This window comes from Oryx dammah, unplaced genomic scaffold (genome assembly GCF_014754425.2).
Source record: "Oryx dammah isolate SB20612 unplaced genomic scaffold, SCBI_Odam_1.1 HiC_scaffold_19, whole genome shotgun sequence".
In the NCBI taxonomy this organism is placed as follows: Eukaryota; Metazoa; Chordata; class Mammalia; order Artiodactyla; family Bovidae; genus Oryx; species Oryx dammah.
Window position 1 is genome coordinate 44659528 of NW_024070203.1, and position 27834 is coordinate 44687361.

Here is a 27834-nt window from a genome sequence, read left to right on the forward strand (position 1 = left end):
TTGTCCTCTGATAATATGCAAAAGAAATAAGCTACAGAAGTATAATTCGCAAAATAATTACAGTGTTCAGCCTGATAATACTAGCCATTTCATTAACAAATACAAAATTATTTCCAAACTATATTAAGTATATAAATTATATAGGGAGAATTTTATTTTAACAGAAGTATAGGTTTAATTCTCTATCAGTTTTACAGTCTATTAAATGTATGTAAGTGGGATATAGTATTATTTTGCTTTATTTGCAACATGCTTCAGGAATACTTGCTTTTTAGAGTCTTAAAGAAGTAAAGATCTTTAGAGAAATAAAATAAAAGTGACAATCCTTTTTGCAAGGTTGAAGCTGATGTTTTGTGTATTATTTTCATTCTTAACCAAAAAGAAAGAAATATTTAGTTGCCTCAGAGTTAAATTATCCAATGGTGAGCGTTTGAGCAGAGGACCATTCTTTTTTTCCTCTCTAAAAAACCAGAATAACCTATGGCCACACATGACATTAATCACTGATGGACTGCATTTAGAGAATCCAAAAATAAACCAGCCATGTGGAATAACAATACTGCTAAAGTTTATAAAGCACTTACTCTGTTAGCAGATAAAATGATATGTTGATACAGGGCTAGAGACTGTTTTCCATATGATACATGTCACTATTTCCCACCACTCCGGGTCCCTGGACATTTACATACTTATGGTAAAAGTGTTTTAGAAAAGGGATGAATGGCATTTCTTCTAAAAGCAATCCAAAGAACGTGCTCTTGGGAATATGAAATAGTTTGTACTATGCTCAGAAGGAGTTAAGTATTCCTGTAGAAAATTTTTTGAATAAGTTGGCAAAAAAGGAACATGTCAACTCTTGTTTTTAAAAATGTTCACAAGTTTAGCTCCTTGACCCCATCAAAAAGAATTATAAGTAGTCTGATGGGCTGAACTTTGGCCATTCATAGTTTTGCCTGTTGGCATTGATGAAGCAAACAGGTGCATTATATTACTGACTGTATTCAAGGGAAAACCAAAGTAAAACATTTAAATGATCTATTAATAGAAATATTTATACTATCTCTACAATTCTGATTCCAACAGCTCAACATTTTAAAGTTCTTCCCAAACTACAAATTTTACCAAGCTAATGTTTCATTTGTACTTTAAATAATTTGTAATAAATTAAGAATAGCTTATCTGTTCAGCAGTAAAACCATTAAGACCAGAAACCAATCAGTAGTATTACTGAATATTCTGAACTATTGTGGGAAAAATTAACAGTATTGGCTTATTAGTCATATCTTTTCTTATGAAAACAGATTTTAGGATCTGGACCAAAAAGCTAAATAGCCAAAATGCTTTTTCAATTAAAAACATTTTTTTCATGATCACTTTAAACTTTTTTCTGTTTTAAACAAAGAGCTTTTGCCATTTAATTTTACCTTATAAGACCAAAAAGATCATTTTTCATATTCTTTAAACCCAGAGACGCCATGTGAAAAACTGCAGGGATGTGATAACCCTTTCTGTTACATGAAGATTTTTTTTTTCGATTCTTACATGATATTATACATGTTTCAATGCCATTCTCCCGAAGATTTTTGAAAATTTACTTCTGTAGTTCTCTGTACTGTTATGGAATTCTAAAGTTAAGATTTTTCAGATTTGTGCTGCTTCTATACTTTATTCTTGCAAGACCAAATCCAGTATTGGAAAAAAATATTAAATCCTAAAAATAAATCAGGACTTTCCAGGTGGCTCAGTGGTAAAGAATCCACCTGCCAATGCAGGAGACCTGGGTTTGATCCCTGGCTCAGGAAGATCCCCTGGAGAAAGAATTGGCACCCATTCCAGTATTCCTGCCTAGGAAATCCCATGGACAGAGGAGCCTGGCAGGCTACAGTCCATGGGGTCACAAAAGAGTCGGACACAACTGAAGCGAATTCACAGGTGTGCATGCACATCTATCATTAGAGCACTTGTCAAAACTCGTACAACATCACAATGGAGATGACAACTGAGCCTTGGGAGGACTGTTAATGTTTGAGACAGATAAATAGAGTGCATCCTAAGCAGGAAGTATAACATATGAAAACATCTTAGTAAATTAGAGAGAATGGGAAAGTTGGGGAACTACCAGTTAATGATAGCTGGAGTGGAAGTGTCAGTCAAGATGGAATGGAGATGGAAGTGGTGGTAAATCAGAGGCTAGACCAGCCTGAAGCCTGAAGGGCCTTGAGTTGTGATTTTATGCTGGGGATAATGAGAAGACCACTCAAGGGTTATAAATGAGGTAATGATTGCATCATGTGCTGTTGTTAAAATCTCACCGTGGCAAGGAAATGGTGGAGAGAATTAGGGGAGGTGTGAATCTTAATCCTAGAAAACTTGTAGACGACTATAATACAGTCAGGATGCGAGATGATGAGGGACTGCCTTAGGTCAGTGATGGAGGTGTGGAGCAGCAAGGAGGTGCTTAAGAACTATATTAATGAAAATAGGAAGTAATACGAGGAAGAAGGTAGTGAAGTAGTACTAAAGGGTAAAGTTGAGACTGTTCTCCGAATCCTGCTAATCCTTAATCACATTTAAAAGAATTGGAACCTTGATGGCAAACAGACACATTTTATGCAGTTTTATATTGAATATTTCATTATTATATTCCCCAGAATGAGTGCCCGGAATTCATAAAAACATTACCTCAGGAAGAAACATAGTCTAGCGTTGCATGTTCGTTGCTCAGTCGTGTCCAACTCTTGGCAGCCCCATGGATTATAGCCTGCCAGGTTCCTCTGTTCATGGAATTCTCCAGGCAAGAATATTGGAGTGGGTTGCCATTCCCTTCTCCAGGGATCTTCCTGACCCAGGGATTGAACCCAGGTCTCCTGAATTGCAGGCAGATTCGTTACCATCTGAGCCACCAAGGAGGTCCTGCTGCTGCTGCTGCTGCTGCTGCTAAGTCACTTCAGTCGTGTCCGACTCTGTGCGACCCCATAGACAGCAGCCCACCAGGCTCCCCCGTCCCTGGGATTCTCCAGGCAAGAGTACTGGAGTGGGTTGCCATTGCCTTCTCCGAAGGAAGTCCTAGATATTTCTTATTAAGACATTAAATCTTATTAAAAGGAGAAAGTTAAAAATAATGAGTTCAGAGTTTGTGGCATATCCATGAAATGGAAATGAATTTAAGCTTAGAATTCTTTTCTGTTGTGAGGAAATGCTTGTTATGTTTTTTTGACATGTAATTCATAGGAACTGAAGTGTTCACCCATATTCACAATATCATTCTAGAACTGAATCCAAATAAGTTTCTTCTTTGGCAGGATGACTCTTTAAAGCAACTGCAGGTGGTTCATCAACCGTGGATCTTGCCGAGTGACACAGAAAGCGAAGGAGTAGAAGCGGAACAGGAGAGACGTGAGTAGACACTGCTGTTTATCGACAAATTGCTTTTAGCCCAAGGACATTTGTGATGATGGTACATTCTTTTCCTAACATCAAACAATATCTGCAAAAAATTCAGACCTGTTTGTGGAGCACATGTAAACTGAAGCTATACTTTCCGGCTATAAATCTTGATTCAGTGATGTCTTAATTGTGGTGCAGAGACCTATAAGCTTAACTTTCTGAAAAGAGGTGTAGTGTCTTAAAACAGGAATTATTCTTTCTGAAGACCAATATAAAATGTCTATTTGAATTGTTAGTCTTCTATTAATACTGTAGATTTATATCCATATAACTCGTGGTTATTAAAATGTTTTGAAGTATATTAGGAACTGGTCAATATTATATTTGAAATTATCAGTATTTGTTAAATGAATAAACTGATATATGTAAAACTGTTCTAAGTTCACAAAAAGATTAATGTTGTCATAGTACTTAAGACAGTATATCTAGCCCCTAATTTAAGTCATTGGATTATAACCGTAACAAAGAATGAATGACTATAACTTGGGGGTAATTCAGTGCATGCTCTCGAGGTATTATCGACATGCTCAGACAGATGGGTTCAGCATTGTAGATGAGAGGTTAGTGTTTGGATCATTGAGGAAAAACGTTGATTTTTAAAACAATGAGATATCAGAATTTTACCTTTTTTTTTTGGTAGCCTGTAGAGAGAAATAAAAATTGTAAATAATAACCCAGCCCTCATGATAATTGGTGTGATCAATTAACTGTTCCTTTGAGCTATAGTCATCGGAGATACCTGATATGTTACAAGGTAGCATGATTCTGTACCAGAGAGATTCAGGAAATCACTCTTCCAGGTGAAAAGGCATTTGTAAATATCCTGATCCTGCTTCTTTAACTGTAGGCTTATGTAGCCAGAAAGAACATAGCCAGGAGGGGGACCTATATGGTAAGAGCTCAGGTGAGAGGAGGAAACAACTGCAGTGACATTCAGCTGGCACATCTGAAATGCAGTGAATAAGACACTGTCATTGTACAGACTCTAGTGGAGGGAAACACCTTCTTTAGAAAACAACCGATGAAGACTCAGAAAGTAGACTGTAGTTTAAGCAAGTATGAAAATAAAGAGTAATTTATCTTTTAATCTATTTTTAATAGAATAATTTAGAAGATCTTTAACACAAGGGATCCTAAGTAAAATAGTCTAGGAAAAGGGCAGCATAGGATAAAAAGAGAATCCCCCAAATCTAAAAGAACAAGTGGCCCACAACTTTTACGAAAACAAAGGCAAGCATGTTTATACCTCTTACTCCCCACACATTTAAAGATATGGAACTCTCATTCTAGAGTTTGGATTTAATAATTTTCATCAATTTTTTTAGTCTTTGTAAATTTTGCATTAAACAAACCCTTCAAGGGAATGTGTGTTTGTGTTCATGTGTGTGGTGTATAAAGACAGTGTATGTAATTGGGATAGTTTAACTCTTAGATTCAACACATATGTGCCCAACATGGGCATGACCAGGTAAACAACACCTTTATAAGATGCATAGTGTATTAATTCTATGTGTGTGCTATAATTTTTAATGAACTAAAACTAAAATCAAGAAAGTATTGATCAAAACTGTATTTAATCCAAGTCTAAATTCAGACTTAAAAATAAAAAATAAAAAAATTAAATTCAGACTTAATTCCTTTCCCTCAAGTCCGTATGTCTCAATCAGTATTAAGTCTAGAAAATAGGTTAATAATGCAAAGGAAATTAAAAATTCCCAAAACTTTCTTCAACTCTTGTCATCTAATCATATTGTCTTTCTGCATATACTTTCACAAGGTTTTCATGATAAGCTGTAATCATCTTATCTTCTATTAGAATGCAGCTTCATAGAGGAAATGACTCTGTTCTTGTCTTCTTATTTAGTTACATATTAAGACCTCAATAAATATCTGAAAATTTAATGAATTAATACATAGATTTATTTGGTACTAACTTGTTATCAATCAATAAATAATAATTGTGACTGAATAATTGTCATAAAATATCTATAGTTTTATTAAAATTTTAATGTTGGGTTTAGAGTTTAGCTATAGATTTTGCCATGTGGTCTATCAATTACTCTGAGGAAAGTCATTCTTCAACTCTTCTAACCATAGACCTAGAACCAAAAATATTTGATTTCAGCCATGTTGTACTTGGAGGTGACCCTTGACAATGTTGAATTGTTTGAAATAAAATCAGGATTTGAAAATAATTAAGTGGTAATAGGAGCCATCTGGAAATGGAATGCTAGTTGGCAGTGTAGTCAAACTCATAGCACAGAGATGCAAGTACTTTTCCAGAGCAGGATCCAACATTTAAGTACTGGGTCAAGTGTAAGATGGAGCCACTGAGGTTATGATGAAAGCCAAAGTGAAAGTGTTAGTCGTTCAGTCATGTCTGACTCTTTGAGACGCTATGGACTGTAGACTGCCTGGCTCCTCTGTCAATGGAATTCTCCAGGCAAGAATACTGGAGTGGGTAGCCATTCCCTTCTCCAGGGGAATCTTCCTGACCCAGGGATCGAACACGGGTCTCCTGTATTGCAGGCAGATTCTTTACTGTCTCAGTTTGTATTCAATGTATGAGGTTTGTGGAACAGCTGGCAAGATATGTACAGATCATTTACCTCTTTATTTTCTCAGTGAAAGAAAATAAATGACATAAATCTATGTCGTCCCAGCGTCTGATTTAGCGTCTAGAGGCTCATATATTAGAAATGTATGAATAGGAAAAGGACAAGAGTCATCATTCCAGTGGTAACACCTGTTTCTTGACTCAACTTCCTATAAATTATATGTAGATAATTTTATGGAATTTTCAGATTTCTCCTGAGACAAAATTATCTTGGCGGAAAGTTTCAAAATAATGTCGGAATATTCGTAGTGGTGCATATTTCTTATTGCCTCATTTAAAACTAAGACTTATCACAAGTAAGTTTTATAAAAGAGCACCATTTAGGAAAATATGTCTTGAATAATTCAATAGGAAGCTTTAAAAACTTTTATTATAAACAAGAGAAGCAGACTCCTTAAGTAGACTTTTTCTTTCTACTCTGATTTTGGTATAAAAGTCTGCATCAGAAATTTTAAAAACTCATGTCAGGACTATGCTTGTTTTTAATTGCTCAGATTATGATCTGAAGTCACTAAGGAACTGAAATGATAGACGCTTGCACCTACCGGGGTACTTGTTTGCTATTCATGTTACTGGACTCCACTTCAGACCTAGTCAATCAGAATCTCTGTGCATGGAACTCTGAATTCTGCATTTCAGTAAGCTCCTCCGTTGATCTTTGCTTATTTTAGAGGCTGAGAACTACTGGAATGAAAAGTCCAATGAATCAGAGGGTTGTGTTTTCAGAATTTTCTCCATGGTGTTGTTAATCTCTGGACCTTATTTCTCTAGGCAGCATTTTTATCTGTAAGTTAAGTTTAGATATCAAGTGTGAGGATGAAGAAGAAGGCTGAAATTTAAGGGAATAAATGTGGAGTAAGATTGAGAGTCAGGTCCCCTAGTCAGTAGGTTCAACATCTACAAAGGCACACGTCATTAAACAGCCTCGGTCAAGTCAGCCAGCACCCTCTGACTACATTTTGGATTTTTAAAAATGAATTGTTGTCTTTTAGTCACCAAGTAGTGTCCAACTCTTTGCAACCCCATGGATGTAGCCTGCCAGGCTCCTTTGTCCATGGGATTTCCCAGACAAGAATGCTGAAGTGGGTTGCCATTTCCTTCTCCAGGGGATCTTCCTGACATGAACAACCAAATCGAAAATAAGCAAACAAATGAAAAGCCAAACCAAAGAAACAAATCAGCAGAAATGCCCAAAATAAAGAAATAGAGCCAGATGAAGTGGGAACTAATATAGTAGTGACCCACTGAGACCTCAGATTTGGATGTAGGTCTGAGGCCCTGGGGTCTGAGGTCTCACTGTACATAAAAACAGCAAATTTGACCCTGGGTCTGCTTAAGTCTGGGAGGCTGGCAGGGTGATGCTGTATAAAGTTTGTTACCTGGAAAAGCAGCCTCAGGTGTGAAAAGGGAAACAAAAAGCTGGACTTTCCAGCTGTCAAAAGCAGCAAGGTAGTTTACTATCTGTTCTAGGGTTTGGATGAAAAATATAAATATATTCATCAGAAATCAGATTCTCAGATTTGTACCTTGACTGTTAGGTTCCAACTTAAACTACCTATATTGGTAGGAACCCAAAATTATGATAAACATTGGGCATTCTCATTAAGTGTATTTTGAATTAACAGAAGTTAGTGTTAAAGGTTGCAGTTGGCAACCTCATTGAAAGCCTATCAAAACTAATTTTGATAGTAATATTATATAATTTAATAGTGTGTTATGTTTCAATATTTTTCCTTCTGTGTATGTTTTTGTGTTAATGCTAATTTAAAAATTTCAACATGCATATTTATCTCTTACAAAAGCGTGACCCAAAATCTACATTATACTTTTATTCTTAATTCTTTAGTTTAGAATAATTTAGAATTCCAGAAACATTGCCAAAATAATACAGAAAATTTATGTATTACCTTTACAGTTTACCTTACATCAACATGTCATAATATGTTGGTAAATTTACAAAACTAATGAACCAATACTACTATTAACTGACCACTAGACTTTATTTACGCGTCATGTTTCCTTAATCCCTGCTGGTCTTTAACAGTTTCTCAGTATTTCCTTATTTTCCATGACCTTGAACCTTTTGAGGAATACAAGTCAAGAATTTTGTAGAATGCCGCTTAATTAGCATTTGTCTAATAGTTTTCTCATGATTAGACTGTGGTTATGTATTTTGGGAGAAAAGACCAAGAAGGTAAAACACCCTCATCATTTAATATTAGAGAGTATGTGCAATTGACATGATGATACCCTACATCACCAGGCCATGGTACTGTTTGCTGGCTTCTCCCGTGTAAAGTGACTTTTAATCCGCCTTTTTATACAATTCTTTGGAAGCAAGTCACTAATTCTTGCTCCAGTTGTATGTATTTGGTATACTTGCTGGTGTCCTATAGAGTCTCTGAGTAACTGTTCATTTTTCTTGTGTGCGTGTGTGTGTGTGTTCCTCAGATGATTTCAGTTGACCTATCCTTTTATAATTTTTATCTCTTTGATGCTAATCTCCATTGTGTAAGAGTTTATTCTCATGTTTGAATTATTTGACATGATTTCCTTTGGAGCCTTGAATATATTTCTAGTAGTTGATTAAAAGTGCTTGTCTGGAAATTCCATCATCTCGGCTTCCTCAGGGAGTTTCTGTTGACTGCATTTTTTCCCCACTTGTGGGCCATGCTTTTACATTTATTGTCATATGTGATATTGTGACTTCTTGTTTGCTAACTTTCCTAAATTAATTTTGTAAAGCCTATGTAGTTTGTTGTATACAGCCACTGAAGTCTTTGCTCAGTAACTTAGTTGTAACTTAGTGATTGGACTTCCCAGGTGACACAGTGGTAAAGAATCTCCCTGCCAACGCAGGAGAAGCAAGAGATGCACACGCAGTCCTTGCAAGACTCCCCTGAGGGGGAAAGGGCAGCCCACTCCAGTGTTCTTGCCTGGAGAATCTCACGGACAGGGCAACTTGCAGGCTGCAGTCCATGGCGTCACAAAGATCTGGACACGACTGAGCACAGTGCTCATGTGATTTGCACAATGATTGGAAAAAGTATGGATGTATGCCATGAACATTCCAGAAGTTTACAGCGTGGCTTAAATAGAGCCTCTAAGCCAACCAGAGGTGAGATCCTTATCAGATCTTTCCTGAATAGATGCATAGCACTGAACATCTGCGTGGCCTTCTAGAGCTACACAGCTATGTCGAGTTTTTGAAAACTTACTGTGGACATCTCATTTACTGTATTTTCTTTTTAATTTTTTGGTAAGTTTCTTGTTTGCCTCAGGCAGCTACCATATAAAACTATTACCCCTGATTGTTTTTGACAAATGTTATACAGACAGAGTATCTCACTGAGTGATGTTAAAAAATAAATAAATACCAGTGAGGCATTTCCATATAGGTCAAATAGTGACAAATCTCTAGATATTTGGGAACTCGAAATCTGTTTTGTCCCCTCTAGTAGACCATAGGCTGCTAGTTTCATAGTTACCATTGTTGTGAGGATACTGATTTGCAAGGCTCCCACAGAACCAGAGAGAAGGATATTAATATTGGGTAAGTTAAAACCCTGCATAGTTATTATTCCTATTGAGATTCAACTGATTTTCTTTAATGAATGTTCTATGGATTATTGTAAGCCTTTCTCTAATTTCCAGAATTTTAAAAAAGTTGATTTTAGTGATTTTTCCCTGTGTTACATTCTCATTGTATATTTAGACAAGCAGATTTTTTGAGCTGTCTATACTCTCATCTGGGGCTTCCCTTGTGGCTCAGACTGTAAAGAATCTACCTGCAATCTGGGAGACCTGGATTTGATCTCTGGGTTGGGAAGATCCCCTGGAGCAGAGCATGGCAACCCACTCCAGTATTCTTGCCTGGAGAATCCTATGGACAGAGGAGCCTGGCAGGAAATAGTCCATGGGGTCAAAAAGAGTCGGACATGATTGAACGACTAAGCACAGCACAGCACATACTCTCATTCTAGAAGTATTTCTCCTCTCCTATTTTTCTTGATTTTACAGCCTGGTTTTCTCTTTGCCCCCAGAATATGATATCTTCGTAATGGGTTATAGAATCAGACAGTATCTGCTTCTTTAAATCCAATCTCACGAAAAACTATTAAAAACAAGTGTTTGGTAAAATAAGTTTTGAGAAATTTTCCGTTCAGTTCAGTTCAGTTGCCCAGTCATGTCCAGCTCTTTGTGACCCCATGGGATGCAGCCCGCCAGGCTCCTGTCCATCACCAACTACCAGAGCTTGCTCAAACTCATGTCCATAGAGTCAGTGATGGCATCCAACCATCTCATCCTCTTTTGTCCTCTTCAATCTTTCCCAGCATCAGGGTCTTTTCAAATAAGTCAGCACTTCACATCAGGTGGCCAGAGTACTGGAGCTTCGGCTTCAGCATAGTCCTTCCAATGAATATTTGGGACTGATTTCCTTTAGGATGGACTGGTTGGATCTGCTTGCAGTCCAAGGGACTCTCAAGAGTTTTCTCCAACACCACAGTTCAAAAGCATCAATTTTTCAGTGCTCAGCTTTGTTTATGGTCCAACTCTCACATAACTACTGGAAAAACCATAGCCTTGATTATACGGACCTTTGTCAGCAAAGTAATGTCTCTGCTTTTTATTGAAAAGTTCTAGATATCATTATATTTGAGAGGCTCTCAATTGTAAGACATCCCTTTTCAAGAGGAGCAAGGCAGCTCTACAATTCTAAGTAAACAGATCAAGTGTAACCAGCATCCTGGCTTAAAGTAGGGGGAAATGTTGTTCATTGTTGACTTGAAATACTACAGAGTCTCTTCTAAAATATTTAGTAAAGTCACCAGGTAGCCCCTGCTTGATTGTATTTATCCCAGTTTTTCTTTTTTTCATATTTACTGAAGTCCTTTTTACAGAATGCCCATTAACTCCTATTTTCTAGAAAGCCTATAAATTGCAAAACGCCTATTAACTGCTCGAAGAACATGTATTCTGGGATTTTACAAAGTGCAAACCTAGTCTAATCCCCTCCACTTCAACTCTCTCAGCTTAGTGGAGAAGAAATTGATGCTCTAAGAGATTGTCATCTTGCCACATCATCCAGTTAATAACAGAAGCAGGAGCAGAACCAAGAGCTCCTCTTTGGGTCCAGTGATATTTACCTCCTTTTCCTCATCTTTCACTAGTACCTCCCTTCTCTCCCTCTTACCAAGGGGGTGACACAGTTTATGCTGTGACTCTTGAGAGCCAGAGTTTACTTAGGGCAGTAAGGAAGGCAATGGGATTCTACTGTCCACCTAGGATGTGACCCAACTTCTCACCTTAAAGAAAAACCTTTGTTCTTCTTAACCTAACTTCTAGTCATTTCTTTCCAGGTAGTCTCCCAAAATTCATATATGCACAATGCTTGAGGCAGCGGAGTTAGGGTAGCATGGCTGATTATCTTACCAGTCTCAAGATAAGGACTAACACTCTGCCAAGTGAAGGGTAGAAGGGGTGGGTTGGGGAGCAATGGACTGTAGATAACTGAAAGACTCAAATCAGTTAACAGACTATTATGTTAAAGTGTCAGGGGTACATGATACTTGAAGTTTTCAGGATTTTGATAGTATTAGGAACGTGGCATCAGAAATGCAGACTAGATTGCAACTATACACACCTCAGGAGACAAATGAGACAAGATTAACAAGACATTGTTCAGTCGCTAAGTCACGTCTGACTCTTTGTGACCTCATCAACTGCAGCACACCAGGCTTCCTGGTCCTTCACTATCTCCCTGAGTTTGCTCAAACTCATGTCCATTGAGTCAGTGATGCCATCCAACCATCTCATCCTTTGTCACCCCCTTCTCCTCTTGCTTTCAATCTTTCTCAGCATCGGGGTCTTTTCTAATGAGCCAGCTCTTCACATCAGGTGGCCAAAGTATTGGAGCTTCAGCTTCAACATCAGTCCTTCCAATGAACACCCAAGACTGATCTCCTTTAGGATGGACTGGTTGTATCTCCTTGCTGTCCAAGGGGCTCTCAAGAGTCTTCTCCAACACCACAGTTCAAAAGCATCAATTGTTTGACACTCAGCCTTCTTTATGGTCCAGCCATAAAGGAAAACCCCAGCTTTGATTATACAGACATTTGTCAGCAAAGTGATGTGTCTGCTTTTTAATATACTGTCTCGGTTTGTCATAGCTCTTCTTCCAAGGAGCAAGTTCTTTTAATTTTGTGGCTGTAGTCACCGTCTGCATTGAATTTGGAGCCTAAGAAAATTAAATCTGACACTGTTTCTGCATTTTCCCTATCTATTTGCCAAGAAGTGATGGGACTGGATACCATGATCTTTGTTTTTAAATGTTGAATTTTAAGCCAGCTTTTTCACTCTCCTCTTTCACCTTTTTCAAAAGGCTCTTTAGTTCCTCTTCACTTTCTGCCATTAAAATGGTATTATCTGCATATCTGAGGTTGTTGATATTTCTCCAGGCAATCTTGATTCCAGCTTGAGCTTCATCCAGCCTGGCATTTTGCATAATGTACTCTGCATATACTAGATACTTTGTTTTCCTTTAAAAGTCATGTATTTGTAGAGAAAAGGCATGCACACACTAGAAACAACCCAGAATGAAGCAATAATATTAATCCAATAGTAATAGCACAAGGATAATTAGGAAGACGAGATCTTAAATTTAAGAAAGACAAACACTTCTGGCAAACTATAGTAGGTTATTTTTGAAGACTAAAAAAATCTTGATAATTTTTTGTCTCACTTTTCGTATTCAAATTCCTATGAGTGTACAGAAAATTCTAAAGCTTGTCCTAAAACATTTAGGGTATCTGAACTCATCCCAGGCAATAACTATCCTGAATTAAATATATCAACATTTGTATATTTGGTCTATTATTATTACATAAATATTTAGCATACCTACAAATATATCACCATATCTATGCTTAGTATCTGTTATCATAAATATTTGAGAGTTAATATTTAACCAATAAATATAAAAGTAAGTTAATAATTGCTGTTAATGATCTATTAGAGACAAAACATTCTCGTGTTAAAGTGAAATTTTCATTATAAACTGATTGTATATAATTATTTTGGTGATAAATAAGTTTTTGCAATTTCTAGAAGCCAAGGCTCTGGATTATTCATGTGGCATTCTTACTTAGAAATGCTTCCCACATCTGTGGTAAAATTCTGATATTATGAATGGTTCAATTGATTCCTAAGCTCCTAGAAAAAATTTAAAGGGTAACATTTAATAACATATAAAATTTAATCTCACCAAATAAACTATTATTAAGTATAAAGGAAAAATGTGTCAAGTTACTCAGCAATATATAAGGTTACATGCTTCAGACTACCTGCTTTGTTTATTAAAACTTCCTTGTCACATGCAATAGCTGTCAAAAATTTCATAACTGGTATCAGAAAAGGCTGTATTTAAACAAGACAGCTCAGAAACAATGATTTGAAAGGAGCCTGGCTTAAGCCCACATTTTGACCTCAAAGGGTCTCCTGGAGAGGCAGGAGACAGGAGGCAACTGGGACCCCTCACCACCCGCCTCAAGGATATAGACGCTGGCTGGAAGAAGCCACGTGGGGAGCTTGTTCTAATGCGAGGACACTGGTGCTGGCAAGCCCCATTCTGAAGCCGTCCCTCCAGCGTATTAGCACTGGGGCTTACCTATCCACCAGTAGGCCGGCACTAGCCGTGGGCCCCCTGGGCCAGGAGGTGCATTTACATTTAAGGTCCTTCCTTCCCTTGTGGTCCCTAGGCTCATAAGTTGCAGAGAAGGGATTCACACTCAGCTGCATCTACAGTTGTCCAATTCTCAGATTTTCACTCTCAGAGACACATTACCTAGGGATAAAGGAGACTGCTATCCTTCAAGGTTCTCTGCCAAATACTTTTCGCCTTTTCCTTACTAACCAGGAATGATTTATCTTTCCACTTGTGAAGCTATAGCTCACTTTCCCGTTTTTCCTAATTATCATATGTCTTTTCAATTCAATATCTTGCCTTTAATATGCCTTGACACTGCAGAGGAGAGAACAATTTTTGACCTCTCCCTTGAGTGGGCTTATGGGTGGTGCCTGCTGCTCAGTCACTTCAGTCGTGTCCAACTCTTTGCAACCTCAAGGACTGCCAGGCTCCTCTGTCCATGGGATTCTTCAGGCAAGAATACTAGAAAGGGTTGCCATGCCCTCCTCCAGGGGATCTGCCTGACCCAGGGATCGAACACGCATCTCTATGTCTAACCTGCATTGGAAAGTGGTTTCTTTACTACCAGCGCCACCTGGGAAGCCCCCTCATTGGTGGCACGATTGTCTTATGTAATGCTCTTACATATTATCACAGGCTGTGAGAGTTCATCTTGTATCTACTAATTGGAATACCTGCCACCATGCAGGGTTTCATCTCAACCAACCTTATTATTTCATTCATCTTTTTCCTGCTACTTAAGACTCAAGCACTTACTTCTGAAACTAAGTTTTCAAAAAAAATCCAAGAATGAAGTACTCCAGAAGATGCTATATTTTCATTGTTTTGGTTAGACTAAAAGTTTACTTGTGAAATCTCTTAGGAGGTAATGGAATATTTGTTATTAGGGTCTGGCAAGAAGTTGTAACCTGAAAATAGACACTGCAGCTTAAGAAATTATTTGTAATAACAGACATAATATAGAAGGTATACAAATATAGGAGTACTAAGCGCAGAGTTTCAAAAATATGACATAATAAATCTTTTTCACTGAAACAATTAGCATATATTCTAATAGATATATAATTTAATAATCTGGGGAAATTATCATATAGCCTAACAAAATTACAAAATCTATTTGGGGAATATATTTAGAATTATAGTATTCAGTTTTTCCTTAAAGTCTATTATGAGTCACTGACATTTTAAAGTTCACATAGAAACACATGTTTCTCTACAAAAGGAGAAAATGGAAAAAGACTGACATTTTTTACATTTTTGTTGTTATGTGCTATGTAGTATCTCCTTTAATTCTTGTGACAACTTGGTGTGTAAATGACATTACTGATTTTATAAACTCTGATTTGTTAAAAACCTGTTTCCAAGGATGTACAATTAGTAAGTACAATTTACATTCTAACTTGATCCAAAGCCATATGTTCTACTCTGAAATGTCATTTCATTTCTAAAAGCTTAAAAAAGGAGGGAGGGAGAAGGAATATGTATGTAGATAATATCAAGAAAGGAATTATTTAGCTGAGCACTGAAAGAGTTTGTATCATAAAGAAAGGAAGAGTTTGTATCATAAAGAAAACACTATAAAACATGAAAATAAGGGAAAGTGACATATAAAGAAACAAGCAGTAATATATTTGAGTAGGAAATCTGCTTTTAATATAAACTTCAACTTGAGATAGTTATATTTACACTGTGCTCCAAATTATTATCTACAGGCAAAGTCATCCAGAAAATTAAGGGAGGCATATATGATAAACATAAAAATTAAAATTTTGACAGTATAAAATAAATAACATTTAGTAATTATATTAAGCACAGTTTCAGTTCCATAGTATGCTATTAAAAATAGAACAACTGTTCAAAGCATGCTGCCAAATTTCTTCAAAATGACTTGTTTTGAAATGTTGACTAAATATCCCAAAACTGTATATCAATTTAGTATATTTAAACATTCTTCAGACCAAAAACAACTTTTCTCTATATTCATAAGGATAAATGCCATGACTTTCCCCTTCATGTTAGGGTATAAAGGTTTTTCCATTTGTTAACTTTTAAAATAATTTTCTGAGTTGCTTCAGTTGTGTCCAACTTTGCAACCCCAATCAGACTCCTCTGTCCATGGGATTCTCCTCTAGGGGATCTTCCAGACCCAGGGATCAAAATCAGTCTTTTATGTCTCCTATATGGCAGGTGGGTTCCTTAGCACTTAGCGCCACCTGAGAAGCCCCTAGTTATCTAAGGCTTTATAATTTATAAGTTGCATCCACGTACTTAATTCCAAAAATAGACCTATTAGGGAAATTTTGGTCTTACCACTCTTATTTTATGCTGTAAGTGTTCAACACATATTTATTTAATAAATATACATTCAGTATTTACTTGAAGTGAAGTGAAGTCGCTCAGTCGTGTTTGACTCTTTGTGACCCCATGGACTGTAGCCTACCAGGCTCCTCTGCCCATGGGATTTTTCAGGCAATAGTCCTGGAGTGGATTGCCATTTCCTTCTCCAAGGGATCTTCCCAACCCAGGGATCAAACCCGGGTTTCCTGCATTGTAGACAGATGCTTTACTGTCTGAGCCACCAGGGAAGTCTATAAATGTTTACTGAATGAACTGAATGAATGAATGGAGGGATGGCTGAATTTAGTTCAAATTGGTTAAGTGACTTGGAGATCACTTGAGCAGAGGCCAAGCCTCAGTCTCCTCTTCTGATTATTTAGCGGTCATAATGTCTAGAAACATAGACAGATGTGTATCATGAGTGGTTTATTAGTATACATAGCGAAACACGATACATTCAGTGACGTTTCCTATGTTCAGTGTGTTGTTTGTCTGTAGTAACAATGGTTCCATTAGAACTGCGATGAACATGGCGCATTCACGCAGCATATCCAGCCATCTCTCTATGTGCATTTGTGATGCATTGCCTCAGCTGATTGTGTGGCTGGTTTTCACTGAATAAACCACTCAAGAAGAAAGAATTACAGGTTCTAATCTGTAAACAAACATACTATCTTTATTAAGATACTCTTTATCTAGACTTTACAGCCACTCATGGCTTGTTCTTCCCCTCACCAAAGCTGCTTCGTTTCTTACGTCTCCACGAGTTTGGGGCATATTCTCCCCAGTACAGCAGCCCTGATGCACAGAGCACAGCAGTATACAGCTGGACGCTTAAAGTCAGTTGCCGTACGAGGATGTTATGCCGAAGTTCAGTTCAGAAACTTGAGATCAGCTGCTTCTGCCCTTTAGTCCTGTTGTCCTTGGCCACTCTGCCTTGCCCCATGGCCCCTATCAAAATAAAATCTTCTCATGTGTTTGTATTCTTAACCACTGTTGACATATTTCCCAGATCTTTCCACTGTGGCCTATGGAACAGGAATTTGATTTGCAAACTGATCACTTTGGTGCTATTCAAAGAACATTCTCCATGCCTTTATTGTCTTATTCAAAATGGTTCCTAGAAGACACTGCTTCCCTTTTAGCCTTCACCAGGAAAAGCTCCTCCTTTCACTTGCCATGTATTAAGCACCACGACGTAACGTTAATATTCTGCCTGGATGTTTTTTAGGCTCATGCCATCTGTCTTGCTGTCCTGTGTCTTTCCTTGTCACTGTCATCTCATCAGTCACTTCTGTTCTTTCATGACGAGTTGACATTTGGTTCATTGGTTTCCTTTCTACCACACTCTTATTGTCAGAAAATGTTAACTTTCATTTGAGTTCGGTATCCAAAGTCTTACCATTAAAATTCCTTGGCCCTCTCCAGTCTAATGCTCTTCTAAGGCGGTGTAATTTTTTTTCTTATCAAATGCAAAATAGTATCCTACTCTAAGATTTTAGATTACTATTGTCTACAGTCTGTCCCAAACCTTTTATCTTTGAGATTCTCTAGTTTTTGTTAAACCGACACTTCCATCTTACTTTAGTACCCAGACACATCATTACTCCTTTTGCTTCAAGTATGCCAGACCACAGTTGACTTCAACCTAAAGTCCATGCTGCATAGAACAGTGATATTCAGTGTGTGGTCCACACACCAGCTGCATCAGCCTTTCATGGGAATTGTAAGAAATGCAATTTCCTTGGGCATCACCCAGTGTCTGCTAAGTCAGAAACTAATAGTGGACTCCAGCAATATGTGTTTTAAAAGCCTTCCAGATAATTCTGATACACAGAATTTAAGATAACCACTAATACAGAGCATTAATTTAACTGCTCTCCTGCCAGGATCTCTAATATCTTTGAGTGGTGAAGAATATTTAACTGTGAATGCATCATTATTCTAATTCAAAACCTCTCTATGTGTAAAATTTCAAAAAATTTATCAAGTTCTACAGCTTTACTCAGCATCTACATATAAAGCTCAAGACTTTCAATCCAAATGTTTGTAGTTCTTCTTCATCTAAATTTGAATTTTCTAAAACTGTCAAATGCCCAATGCTTAGTGATACTTCCAGAGGTGCTTCCTTTATAACCCTCCTCTGTGCTGGACTCTGAGCGATACTAACTGACTCAAGTCAGATGTATTGGAAGGGGTAAAGTCAGAATTTGAACTCAAATCTGAGTACAAAACTTATGCTTTCTCTTTGGTTACTGAGTTTTCTGTTTTGCACTGACAGGCCTCTGTTCTAGCTGAAGCAGTATTTACAACATATCTCTGTAGAATTTTAAAAAGTGAGTTATATGAAAATCTATTATCAGATAACTTTGATAAAATATCAGGTTAAATAGTTCCCTTTATTATAGGACTTCGAAGAGCCTTTAATATGCTTGTGTGTATTTTGAGCCTCCAAAAAAGCAGATGGTATGTTATGTTGAAAAGTCTTTGATCAAGGAACCATTTGTGGATTATCTATATTAACACCTTGCAGGACTAGCATTCCAAAATCTGCTTTGGAAAACTTGGGTTTAATCTATTTCCTTTCTCAAATGTGAAGGTTTATCTCCCTTGCTGCCTTTATTTCATTTTCTTTGATCTTCTGTTTTTATTTCCCTGCTCTTTTAATTAAAATACTCATGTCCCCTTGTTCTACTAGGTTCTGCTCTTCTGCTTCAAGGATGCATTCAGAGGAATCATGTTTAGCATATAATATTATGTGTGTAACATTATATCACTTTGTGGACAAAAGTCCATATAGTCAAAGCTATGATTTTTCTAGTAGTCATGTACGGATGTGAGAATTAGACTATAAAGACAGCTGTGCGTACATGCTAAGCCACTTCAGTTGTGTCCAACTCTTTGCAACCCCATGGACTGTAGCCTTGCCAGTCTTCTCTGTCCATGGGATTCTCCAGGCAAGAATACTGGAGTGGGTTGCCATGCCCTTCTCCAGGGGATTTTCCCGGCCCAGGGGTCAAACTGATATCTCAAGACAACTGAGCACCAAAGAATTGCTGTGCTGGAGAAGACTCCTGAGAGTCCCTTGGATTGCAAGGAGGATCAAATCAGTAGATCCTAAAGGAAATCAACCCTGAATATTCATTGGAAAGACTGATGCAGTAACTGAAGTTCCAGTACTTTGACTACCTGATGCAAAGAGCCAACTCATTGGAAAAGATCTTGATGCTGGGAAAGATTAAAGGCAAAAGGAGAAGGAGACAGCTGAGGATGAGATGATTAGATAGCATCACTAACTCAAAGGACATGAATTTGAGCAAACTCAAGAAGACAGTAAAGGAGAGGGAAACCTGGCATGCTGTAGTCCATGGGGTCTCAAAGAGATGACTTAGTGACTGAACAGCAACAACAACAAATATTATGTGCCAGGCATTACAAATATAGTATATACATGTAAATACATACCACTTTATATAAATCTCATAATAATTTTGTGATGATTATGTTAAATTACAAATGTTATAGCATCATAATATGTGACATGTATATATCCAGACCTGAACATGCTGTGTTAGGGTAGTAGTCTGTAAAGCATGCCTTTGCTGCCAAACCCATGCTGGATATAAGAATTACAACTATGATTAGATGGGATCTTCTTGCAATCCACATATATATTCATAGCACTTATCTTGAGGGGCCTTTTGCCCTAGTTTTTATTTAAAATCAGAAAAAGTTTAAATTGAAAATGGCTTATGAAATGAGAACCAACACACTTAAATGGTTAAATTATGTATGATTGCCATCACTATATACTCTGAGTGTAGTGTTGATATTGATTTCAGTTAATCCTCATAAGAAATTGATCAAACCACAAGGGAATTGTGTTTCATTGACTTTTTTTTTTCCTGGTCCAGTACGTTACCTCTTTTTTTTTCCATTGTGCAGGTTCTGCTGATCTTCTTCTTTGTGTTCCTTGCTCTTCTTGTCCTGCTCTGGTCTACTCCGGTATGTTTGCTCAGGGCACTTAATGTCAATGTCTGGTAATGATGGGCACCACTTAAAATGGCTGAAATCTAGATTTTTAAAAAATGCATAGTCTTCATGACCTATAATGAGAAAAAGATTTTCCTCCTCCATGATGTTTTCTCTTTCTTTTTCTGACGTTCTGTGGATCTCAGGCTCCTCGTTGAGTCTGTGTTCTGTGTGGAGGAAGTGGGGTGAGGATGTTAAATCTCTTGTCCGTGTCAGGAAGATCACTTCTAGGTATATGTGAGATGCAAACATCTACCCTCTTTGTACTAACCCTAAGATACTATGAAATATATCTTAGAGACATAGAAATTGTCTCAAAACAATGTTATATCCTGGGACATGAGGTTACTCTATGAACTGGATGTATAAAGATGAAAAAGTCTCAGTATCTCTCTCAAGGATGTTACCAGGAGGAGTAAAGCATTGAATATCTCCATGGCACTCATAAAACCATAAAATATCAAAATAAGAAAGAATCTGAGAACCGTCTACTTCTCTTCCCATTTCACGCTCACCCCTTCTTTGAAACACCCCTACCAAATGGTTAACCAGCTTCTATGTAATGGTGGTAATTCCACCTCCTATGCTCTGCTGTAGTTGCTCAGTGATACAGTCATTTTGTATTAAAAAATCACCTAAAGAAATAATTTCTGCAGTGTACCATTGTGTAGTTGTCAAAATATTATTATGTTCATTACACATGCTTTATGATAAAACTAGGAAACTGTTTTATGATAAAACATGGAAAACATAAAAAATGGAAACCGTCTAATGGCCAAGAAAGGAAGATTGATTTTAAAAATTACAGCAATCTATATAATGGGTTACTGTGCATCTGTTATAAAGAATGAGATGTGTTAATACATACATAGATTTTTACTGATATTAACTGGTTCTATCTAGTCATATCTATATATGATCTGATGTGTAAACATTTTTACAATATTGTTTTATAAGAAAGTGAGTCATAGGACAGTATACTAGATACAATTCACTTATTTGTTATGTATAATGCATAGACACATACACAATCATGTACAGTTGGTCCTTGAACAGTGTGGGTGTTAGCGCATTGATTCTTCACATAGTTGAAAGCCCACATATAACTTCACAGGCAGCCCTCCATATCCATGATTTCACATCTGTGGATTCAGTATCTTGGATTGTGTAATACTTTAGTACATATTTATCAGAAAAAATATTCATATAGGTAGACCTGCACAGTTCACACCTATCTTTTTCAAGGGTCAGCTGTATTTACATCTACAAAATATTGTCTGGATAGTTTAAAAAGGTCTTGAAAAGCTATCTGCACCCGTATGTTCATTGCAACATTATTTACAATAACCAAGATATAGAGAAAAACCTAAATGTCTATTAATAGATGAATAGATTAATAAAATGTGATGTGTGTGTGTGTAGATATGTCGTGTCTGACTCTTTGTGACCCCATGGACTGTAACCCCCTAGGCTCCTCTGTCCGTGGGATTCTCCAGGCAAGAATATTGGAGAGGGTTGCCATTTCCTTCTCCAGAGGATCTTCCCAACCCAGGAATCAAGCCCAGGTCTCCTGCATTGTGGGCAGATTTCTTTACCATCTGATCTACAGGGAAGCTACAGGGAAATGTACACACATATACACACAATGGAATATTATTCAGCCATAAAAAATAATGAAATCTTGCCATTCTCAACAACATGGACAGAACTTGAAGCCATTACGTTAAGTTAAATTATTCAGACAGAGGAAAACAAAAACCACATCACCTCATCTATGCGTGGAATCTAAACAAAATGAAACACCAAGCTCATAGATCAGTTCAGTTCAGTTCAGTCACTCAGTCGTGTCTGACTCTTTGCGACCCCATGAATCGCAGCACACCAGGCCTCCCTATCCATCACCATCTCCTGGAGTTCACTCAGACTCACATCCGTCGAGTCCGTGATGCCATCCAGCCATCTCATCCTGGGTCATCCCCTTCTCCTCCTACCCCCAATCCCTCCCAGCATCAGAGTCTTTTCCAATGAGTCAACTCTTCGCATGAGGTGGCCAAAGTACTGGAGCTTCAGCTTTAGCATCATTCCTTCCAAAGAAATCCCAGGGCTGATCTCCTTCAGAATGGACTGGTTGGATCTCCTTGCAGTCCAAGGGACTCTCAAGAGTCTTCTCCAACACCACAGTTCAAAAGCATCAATTCTTCAGCGCTCAACCTTCTTCACAGTCCAACTCTCACATCTATACATGACCACAGGAAAAACCATAGCCTTGACTAGATGGACCTTAGTCGGCAAAGTAATGTCTCTGCTTTTGAATATACTATCTAGGTTGGTCATAACTTTTCTTCCAAGGAGTAAACGTCTTTTAATTTCATGGCTGCAGTCACCATCTGCAGTGATTTTGGAGCCCAAAAAAATAAAGTCTGACACTGTTTCCACTGTTTCCCCATCTATTTCCTATGAAGTGATGGGACCAGATGCCATGATCTTCATTTTCTGAATGTTGAGCTTTAAGCCAACTTTTTCGTTCTCCTCTTTCACTTTCATCAAGAGGCTTTTTAGTTCCTCTTCACTTTCTGCCATAAGAGTGGTGTCATCTGCATATCTGAGGTTGTTGATATTTCTCCCGGCAATCTTGATTCCAGCTTGTGTTTCTTCCAGTCCAGCGTTTCTCATGATGTACTCTGCATAGAAGTTAAATAAGCCGGGTGACAATATACAGCCTTGACGTACTCCTTTTCCTATTTGGAACCAGTCTGTTGTTCCATGTCCAGTTCTAACTGTTGCTTCCTGACCTGCATACAGATTTCTCAAGAGGCAGGTTAGGTGGTCTGGTATCCCCATCTCTTTCAGAATTTTCCACAGTTTATTGTGATCCACACAGTCAGAGGCTTTGGCATAGTCAAGAAAGCAGAAATAGATGTTTTTCTGGAACTCTCTTGCTTTTTCCATGATCCAGCAGATGTTGGCAATTTGATCTCTGGTTCCTCTACCTTTTCTAAAACCAACTTGAACATCAGGGAGTTCACAGTTCACGTATTGCTGAACTCTGGCTTTGAGAATTTTGAGCATTACTTTACTAGCATGTGAGATGAGTGCAGTTGTGCGGTAGTTTGAGCATTCTTTTGCATTGCCTTTCTTTGGGATTGGAATGAAAACTGACCTTTTCCAGTCCTGTGGCCACCGCTGAGTTTTCCAAACTTGCTGACATACTGAGTGCAGCACTTTCACAGCATCATCTTTCAGGATTTGAAACAGCTCAACTGGAATTCCATCACTTCCACTAGCTTTGTTCATAGTGATGCTTTCTAAGGCCCACTTGACTTCACATTCCAAAATACAGAGAACAAATTGGTGGTTGCCAGAGGCAGAGAGTGGGTAAAATGGATGAAGGTGGTTGAAAAGTACAGACTTCCAGTTATAAAATGAATCTTGAGGACATCATGTACAGCATGGTGACCACAAACAACAAACATGAATTTCTTATGTTGTTAAAAATATTTAAAACCTACTTTAAAAGAAACCACTCTCCTTTTTTGTCCCAGAATCTGAATCCTTGTAGCTGCCTTCTTTCTGGTTTGGTCTTTACATTTCACAATCAAAAACTGTATCTCCCTTCTATGTAATAACTCTACCATTGCAGGGATGTGAAGAATATGTGATTTTCTTTCTTGGGCCTTAAAACGTTCTTTGCATGACATACAGGCATACTGCCCTTCAGTCTAAGAGATTTGAATGTGTAAACTCATTCATCTGATTTATATTAAGTAAAGGCCTACAATGAATCAGGAACTATAACAAAGAAGGACACATCACTGTCATAGGTGATGTCACAGCTTGTGTGTGTTATTCTCTCAGTTGTGTCTGACTCTTTGCAACCCCATGAACTGTAGCCTGTCAGGTTCCTTTGTCCATGGAATTCTCCAGGCAAGAACACTGGAGTAGGTAGCCATTGCCTTCTCCAGGGGATCTTCTTGACCCAGGGATTGAAACCCTGTCTCCTGCATTGCAGGCAGATTCTTTATCATCTGAGGCACCAGAGAATCCCCAGTGTCACAGCTTACTTGATGATAAAGTCACACATTATATTATTATTCGCATGCAATTCTGATGATTACTGTTATATAAGCATTAGGGTTAGATAAGTGCATGCAGCTGGAGAATGCTTGCTTGACTAGTGGTCAGGAGCCCTGAGAAAATGATCTTTAAGACCTGAAGGATGGGACTTCCGTGATGGTCCAGTGCCTTCCAGTGCAGGGGGTGCTGGTTCAATCCCTGATTCAGGAGCTAAGATCCCACATGCCTCATGGCCAGAAAACAAAAATATAGAAACAGAAGCAATATTGTAGCAAATTAAATAAGGACTTCAAAAATGATCCTCATCAAAAAGAAAAAAGAAAACCCTAAAGGAGAGAGTGAGATAAAGGAGTTGGCAAGGTTAGTTGGGATAAGTGGTATATTCTAGATAAAGGAGAAATATGCACACAGATAACCCAACTCCCTTCTTCCTTACCTCTCTTCTTCCCTTCCTCCTTTCTCTTCCATCAAACAACTACTTACTAATCAAACACCACACACAAAGGATTCTTTCAAGTCCTGGGAGTCATTCAGAGATTAATATTTTTCTTTCAATGTGTTTATGATCTAGTCAATGAATATTAGATATAAAACTTGGGTAAAAAGCATTAAAAAACATATAAAATATTCTTGAAGCATGGACATATTCCCTTGACATTCTAGTCATATTTTTCTGGGGAAAAAATCAGTTCTTTCCATCAAGAAGTGTGGACCAATAGTTTCAGTGCCAAAGTGGAACAGGCTGACTCACTTTATGCTGCTCTAGTTTTCTAAATTCAGTCTCAGAATTCCTTCAAGGAGAGTAATTGTGTACACACCTTGCACGTATTTCTCATTGGCACTATTAGGAGGGAAGTCCACCTATTTTACCAGTCCAAGTTATTTTTGCATATTTCATATGCAAAGATGTTGTATACAGGTACCAGAAATGGACATAATGACAGTTAAATATGGTTACTAGAGATAGTCCTCTAAGGTCAGTGCCCCTGTAAAAGTTCAGATGGAGTAGAGGAAAGCGTGAAAATCCCAATCTTTCTTTTTCACATGTTGTGCTATAGACATATCATTAAGTGCATCTTCTTTTGTTTTCTTTCTCTCCTACAGGTCTGTGAAGCAGGCAGAAGAAGTTACAAGTGGTCCTTAAAGAAATGGCAATTAATCAAATCCTTATGTATAGTTCTAATTTTATTTACTACGTGTAATCATTTAAAGAATGGTTATTTTTATAATATCAATAATAAACAAGTACTCATGTAACCAGGGGGTGCCTAAGTGTGTAATCAACAAAACACTAACCCTGGCAAAGGATTCTGGGGTGGTCAGGCTGCCTGCTGCCTTTTGACATGGTTAGTGTCCTGGGTTTAGATTACTTTATACCTAGTTATTAAGATTACTATTTGATACATTAAATATTGCCTGATTCAAATAACTTTGCTTAAAATTTTTCTGTATTTTAACTTGTCTAGGGTTTTCTACTTCTTATATTTTTATAATATTTTCTCATTTTTTAGATTAATAAACATACTTATCCACACGTGCCAAGATAAGCCATTTAAGTCTCTATGGGAGTTAGCTATCGTGTCATCACCTGCCATATATATTTTTGTGCAGCAGCAAAAGGCGTATTCTCCACCACTGCCCCTTCCTCTGATTATCTTCCCTATTTCTACCAAAACAAATAATTGATATCTTAATTCCATAAAGTAAATCAATAAGGAATGAAATGCATGGCCCAAAGCATATTCAATGAAAATTGTTTGACCATTTATCCAATCACTGAACCCAATTAAGATTATCCATTTTAAATTTGATATATGCCCGCTTTTGGAATGTGTTATGCATTGATGCTACTAAGTGAATGGAACTAAGTACATTTTATGTAGCTTATCGTCTGTTTTATCTGACTTGTTGTAATCTAAGTTTACTTTCTGGACCTTTAAGACATACAGTTAAATTATAAACCTGCGTGTACAACTGTCAAAGAAACAAACATTAAAGGCCAGAACATGACTAAAGAATAAACAAAGAAATTCTGATTGTATGAATGAAGTCAGAGTCCTAAATGAAATAATATAATAAACCTTCTTATATTAATATTTTTGTGTGCATAGAAACTCATGAGACTAATTTTCATAAAAGTTATTCCTTTGGGGGGATTGAGGGGTAGAAACAAATTAAAGGCTTAGAAACCAGTTTATTTTTGAACAGAAAAGAGAGAAGGCATGGAAGTAAGTTTATGGGACCACACCGTTCCTTTATTTAAAAATCCTTACCATGAAGAATATCTTCAAAAAAGATCTGAGAATACAAATGTTCTCCCTGTTAAGAACTGACTTTCCTTAAAACACATCACCCCAGTACCTTCATCTGAGCCAGACTTCCCTCCAACCATCACTTGGTCGGTTTTTGTCCACCTCTTGTCTTCTGACTTTTCCTAGAGACAGTCACCCTACTAAGTGCCATGTCAAACTCAGAAACGAGATCCACCAGGCCATCAGAGTGTATATTCCTGAAAATGCTACCACCAGACATGAATTAAAGTGGCAAAGACAGATTTTATTCCATGATAAATTACTTCAATAGAGAAGAGGGTTCAGCATGAACTGAACTCAGCTTCGATTTGTATGAAGTGACTGGATGTTTTAAAGGGAGTGAGGGAGGAGGGAGGAGGGATGTCCAGGACTTGAGCCGGAGTCAGGGAAAGGGAAATTTATTAAAAGCAATAAGGGGAGTTGATCCATGTGAAACCATCTGATTTTGCTCACTGGTACTCATGGAAGTTTGACTTCCATCTTCTCTCAGAGACTGAGTGGCGGGCACTCTATTTTCAGGTCAGCTGGAACAAAGAGTAGATTCTTTTGTCAGCTTGGGCTTTCCCAGACAGGAACATATAGGGGCTGTGGAATTATCCTATGATGCCTTGACTTAGAAACTCTGTTTGTATTGGTTCAAGCCTTTTAATGGGGGGTAGGATTAGGTGGGTAGACTCATACCTACTGAGAGTCTCCAGTTTTTACTGACCAAGGTTGAGGCTGATCAAGAAGAGGGCTCAGGGACTTCCTTGGTGGTTCAGTGGTTAAGAATCTGCCTTCCAATGCAGGGGTCATGGGTTCGATCCCTGATCAAGGAACTAAGATTCCACCTGCCACGGGGCAACTGAGCCTGCGTGCCACAACTAGAGAAGAGCCCACGAGTTGCAATAAAGAACCCATGTGCGCACAGTGAGAAATCCTGTTTGCCACAAGGAAGACCTTATGTGCTGCAACTGAGATGCAACGTAGCCAAATAAAAAATGAAAATATAAATATTAAAAAAAAAAAAGAGGCGGGCTCAAAGGATCCAGACTAGGTATATGCTCACTTTTGAAAGGACAGAATCTTCATTAATACCAACTGGTCAGGTCACATACTCACATACACACACACACCTCTGTCCTCTCTTCTTTGTCAACTCCAGTAATCATTTTCAGAGGCCAAGGCCAGTAAGCAACTAGAACCCCAAACAGGAAATTTCCCCAGATTGCTTTCCTATCTCCTCTTTCAACTGTCACACATGAAATCTGAATCTCTTGGCAGTCACCCTGGCTATCATTCCTTAGTCTCTTTTGTGTTTCTTAACATGA

The 27834-nt window shown here is 37.8% G+C and overlaps 1 protein-coding gene across 1 annotated transcript in view; it reads left to right on the forward strand.

The window, feature by feature from the left end:
- The window catches only part of CUNH8orf34 (chromosome unknown C8orf34 homolog), a 337095-nt gene extending 310754 nt beyond the window's left edge, over positions 1-26341 (forward strand). The window contains exons 12-14 of the mRNA XM_040261349.1: positions 3303-3396; positions 20052-20111; positions 25317-26341. Coding sequence (XP_040117283.1) covers positions 3303-3396; positions 20052-20111; positions 25317-25324 — 162 coding nt within the window. The 3' untranslated portion in view covers positions 25325-26341. The remainder of the gene's footprint in view (positions 1-3302; positions 3397-20051; positions 20112-25316) is intronic.
- The last annotated feature ends 1493 nt before the right edge of the window (positions 26342-27834 follow it).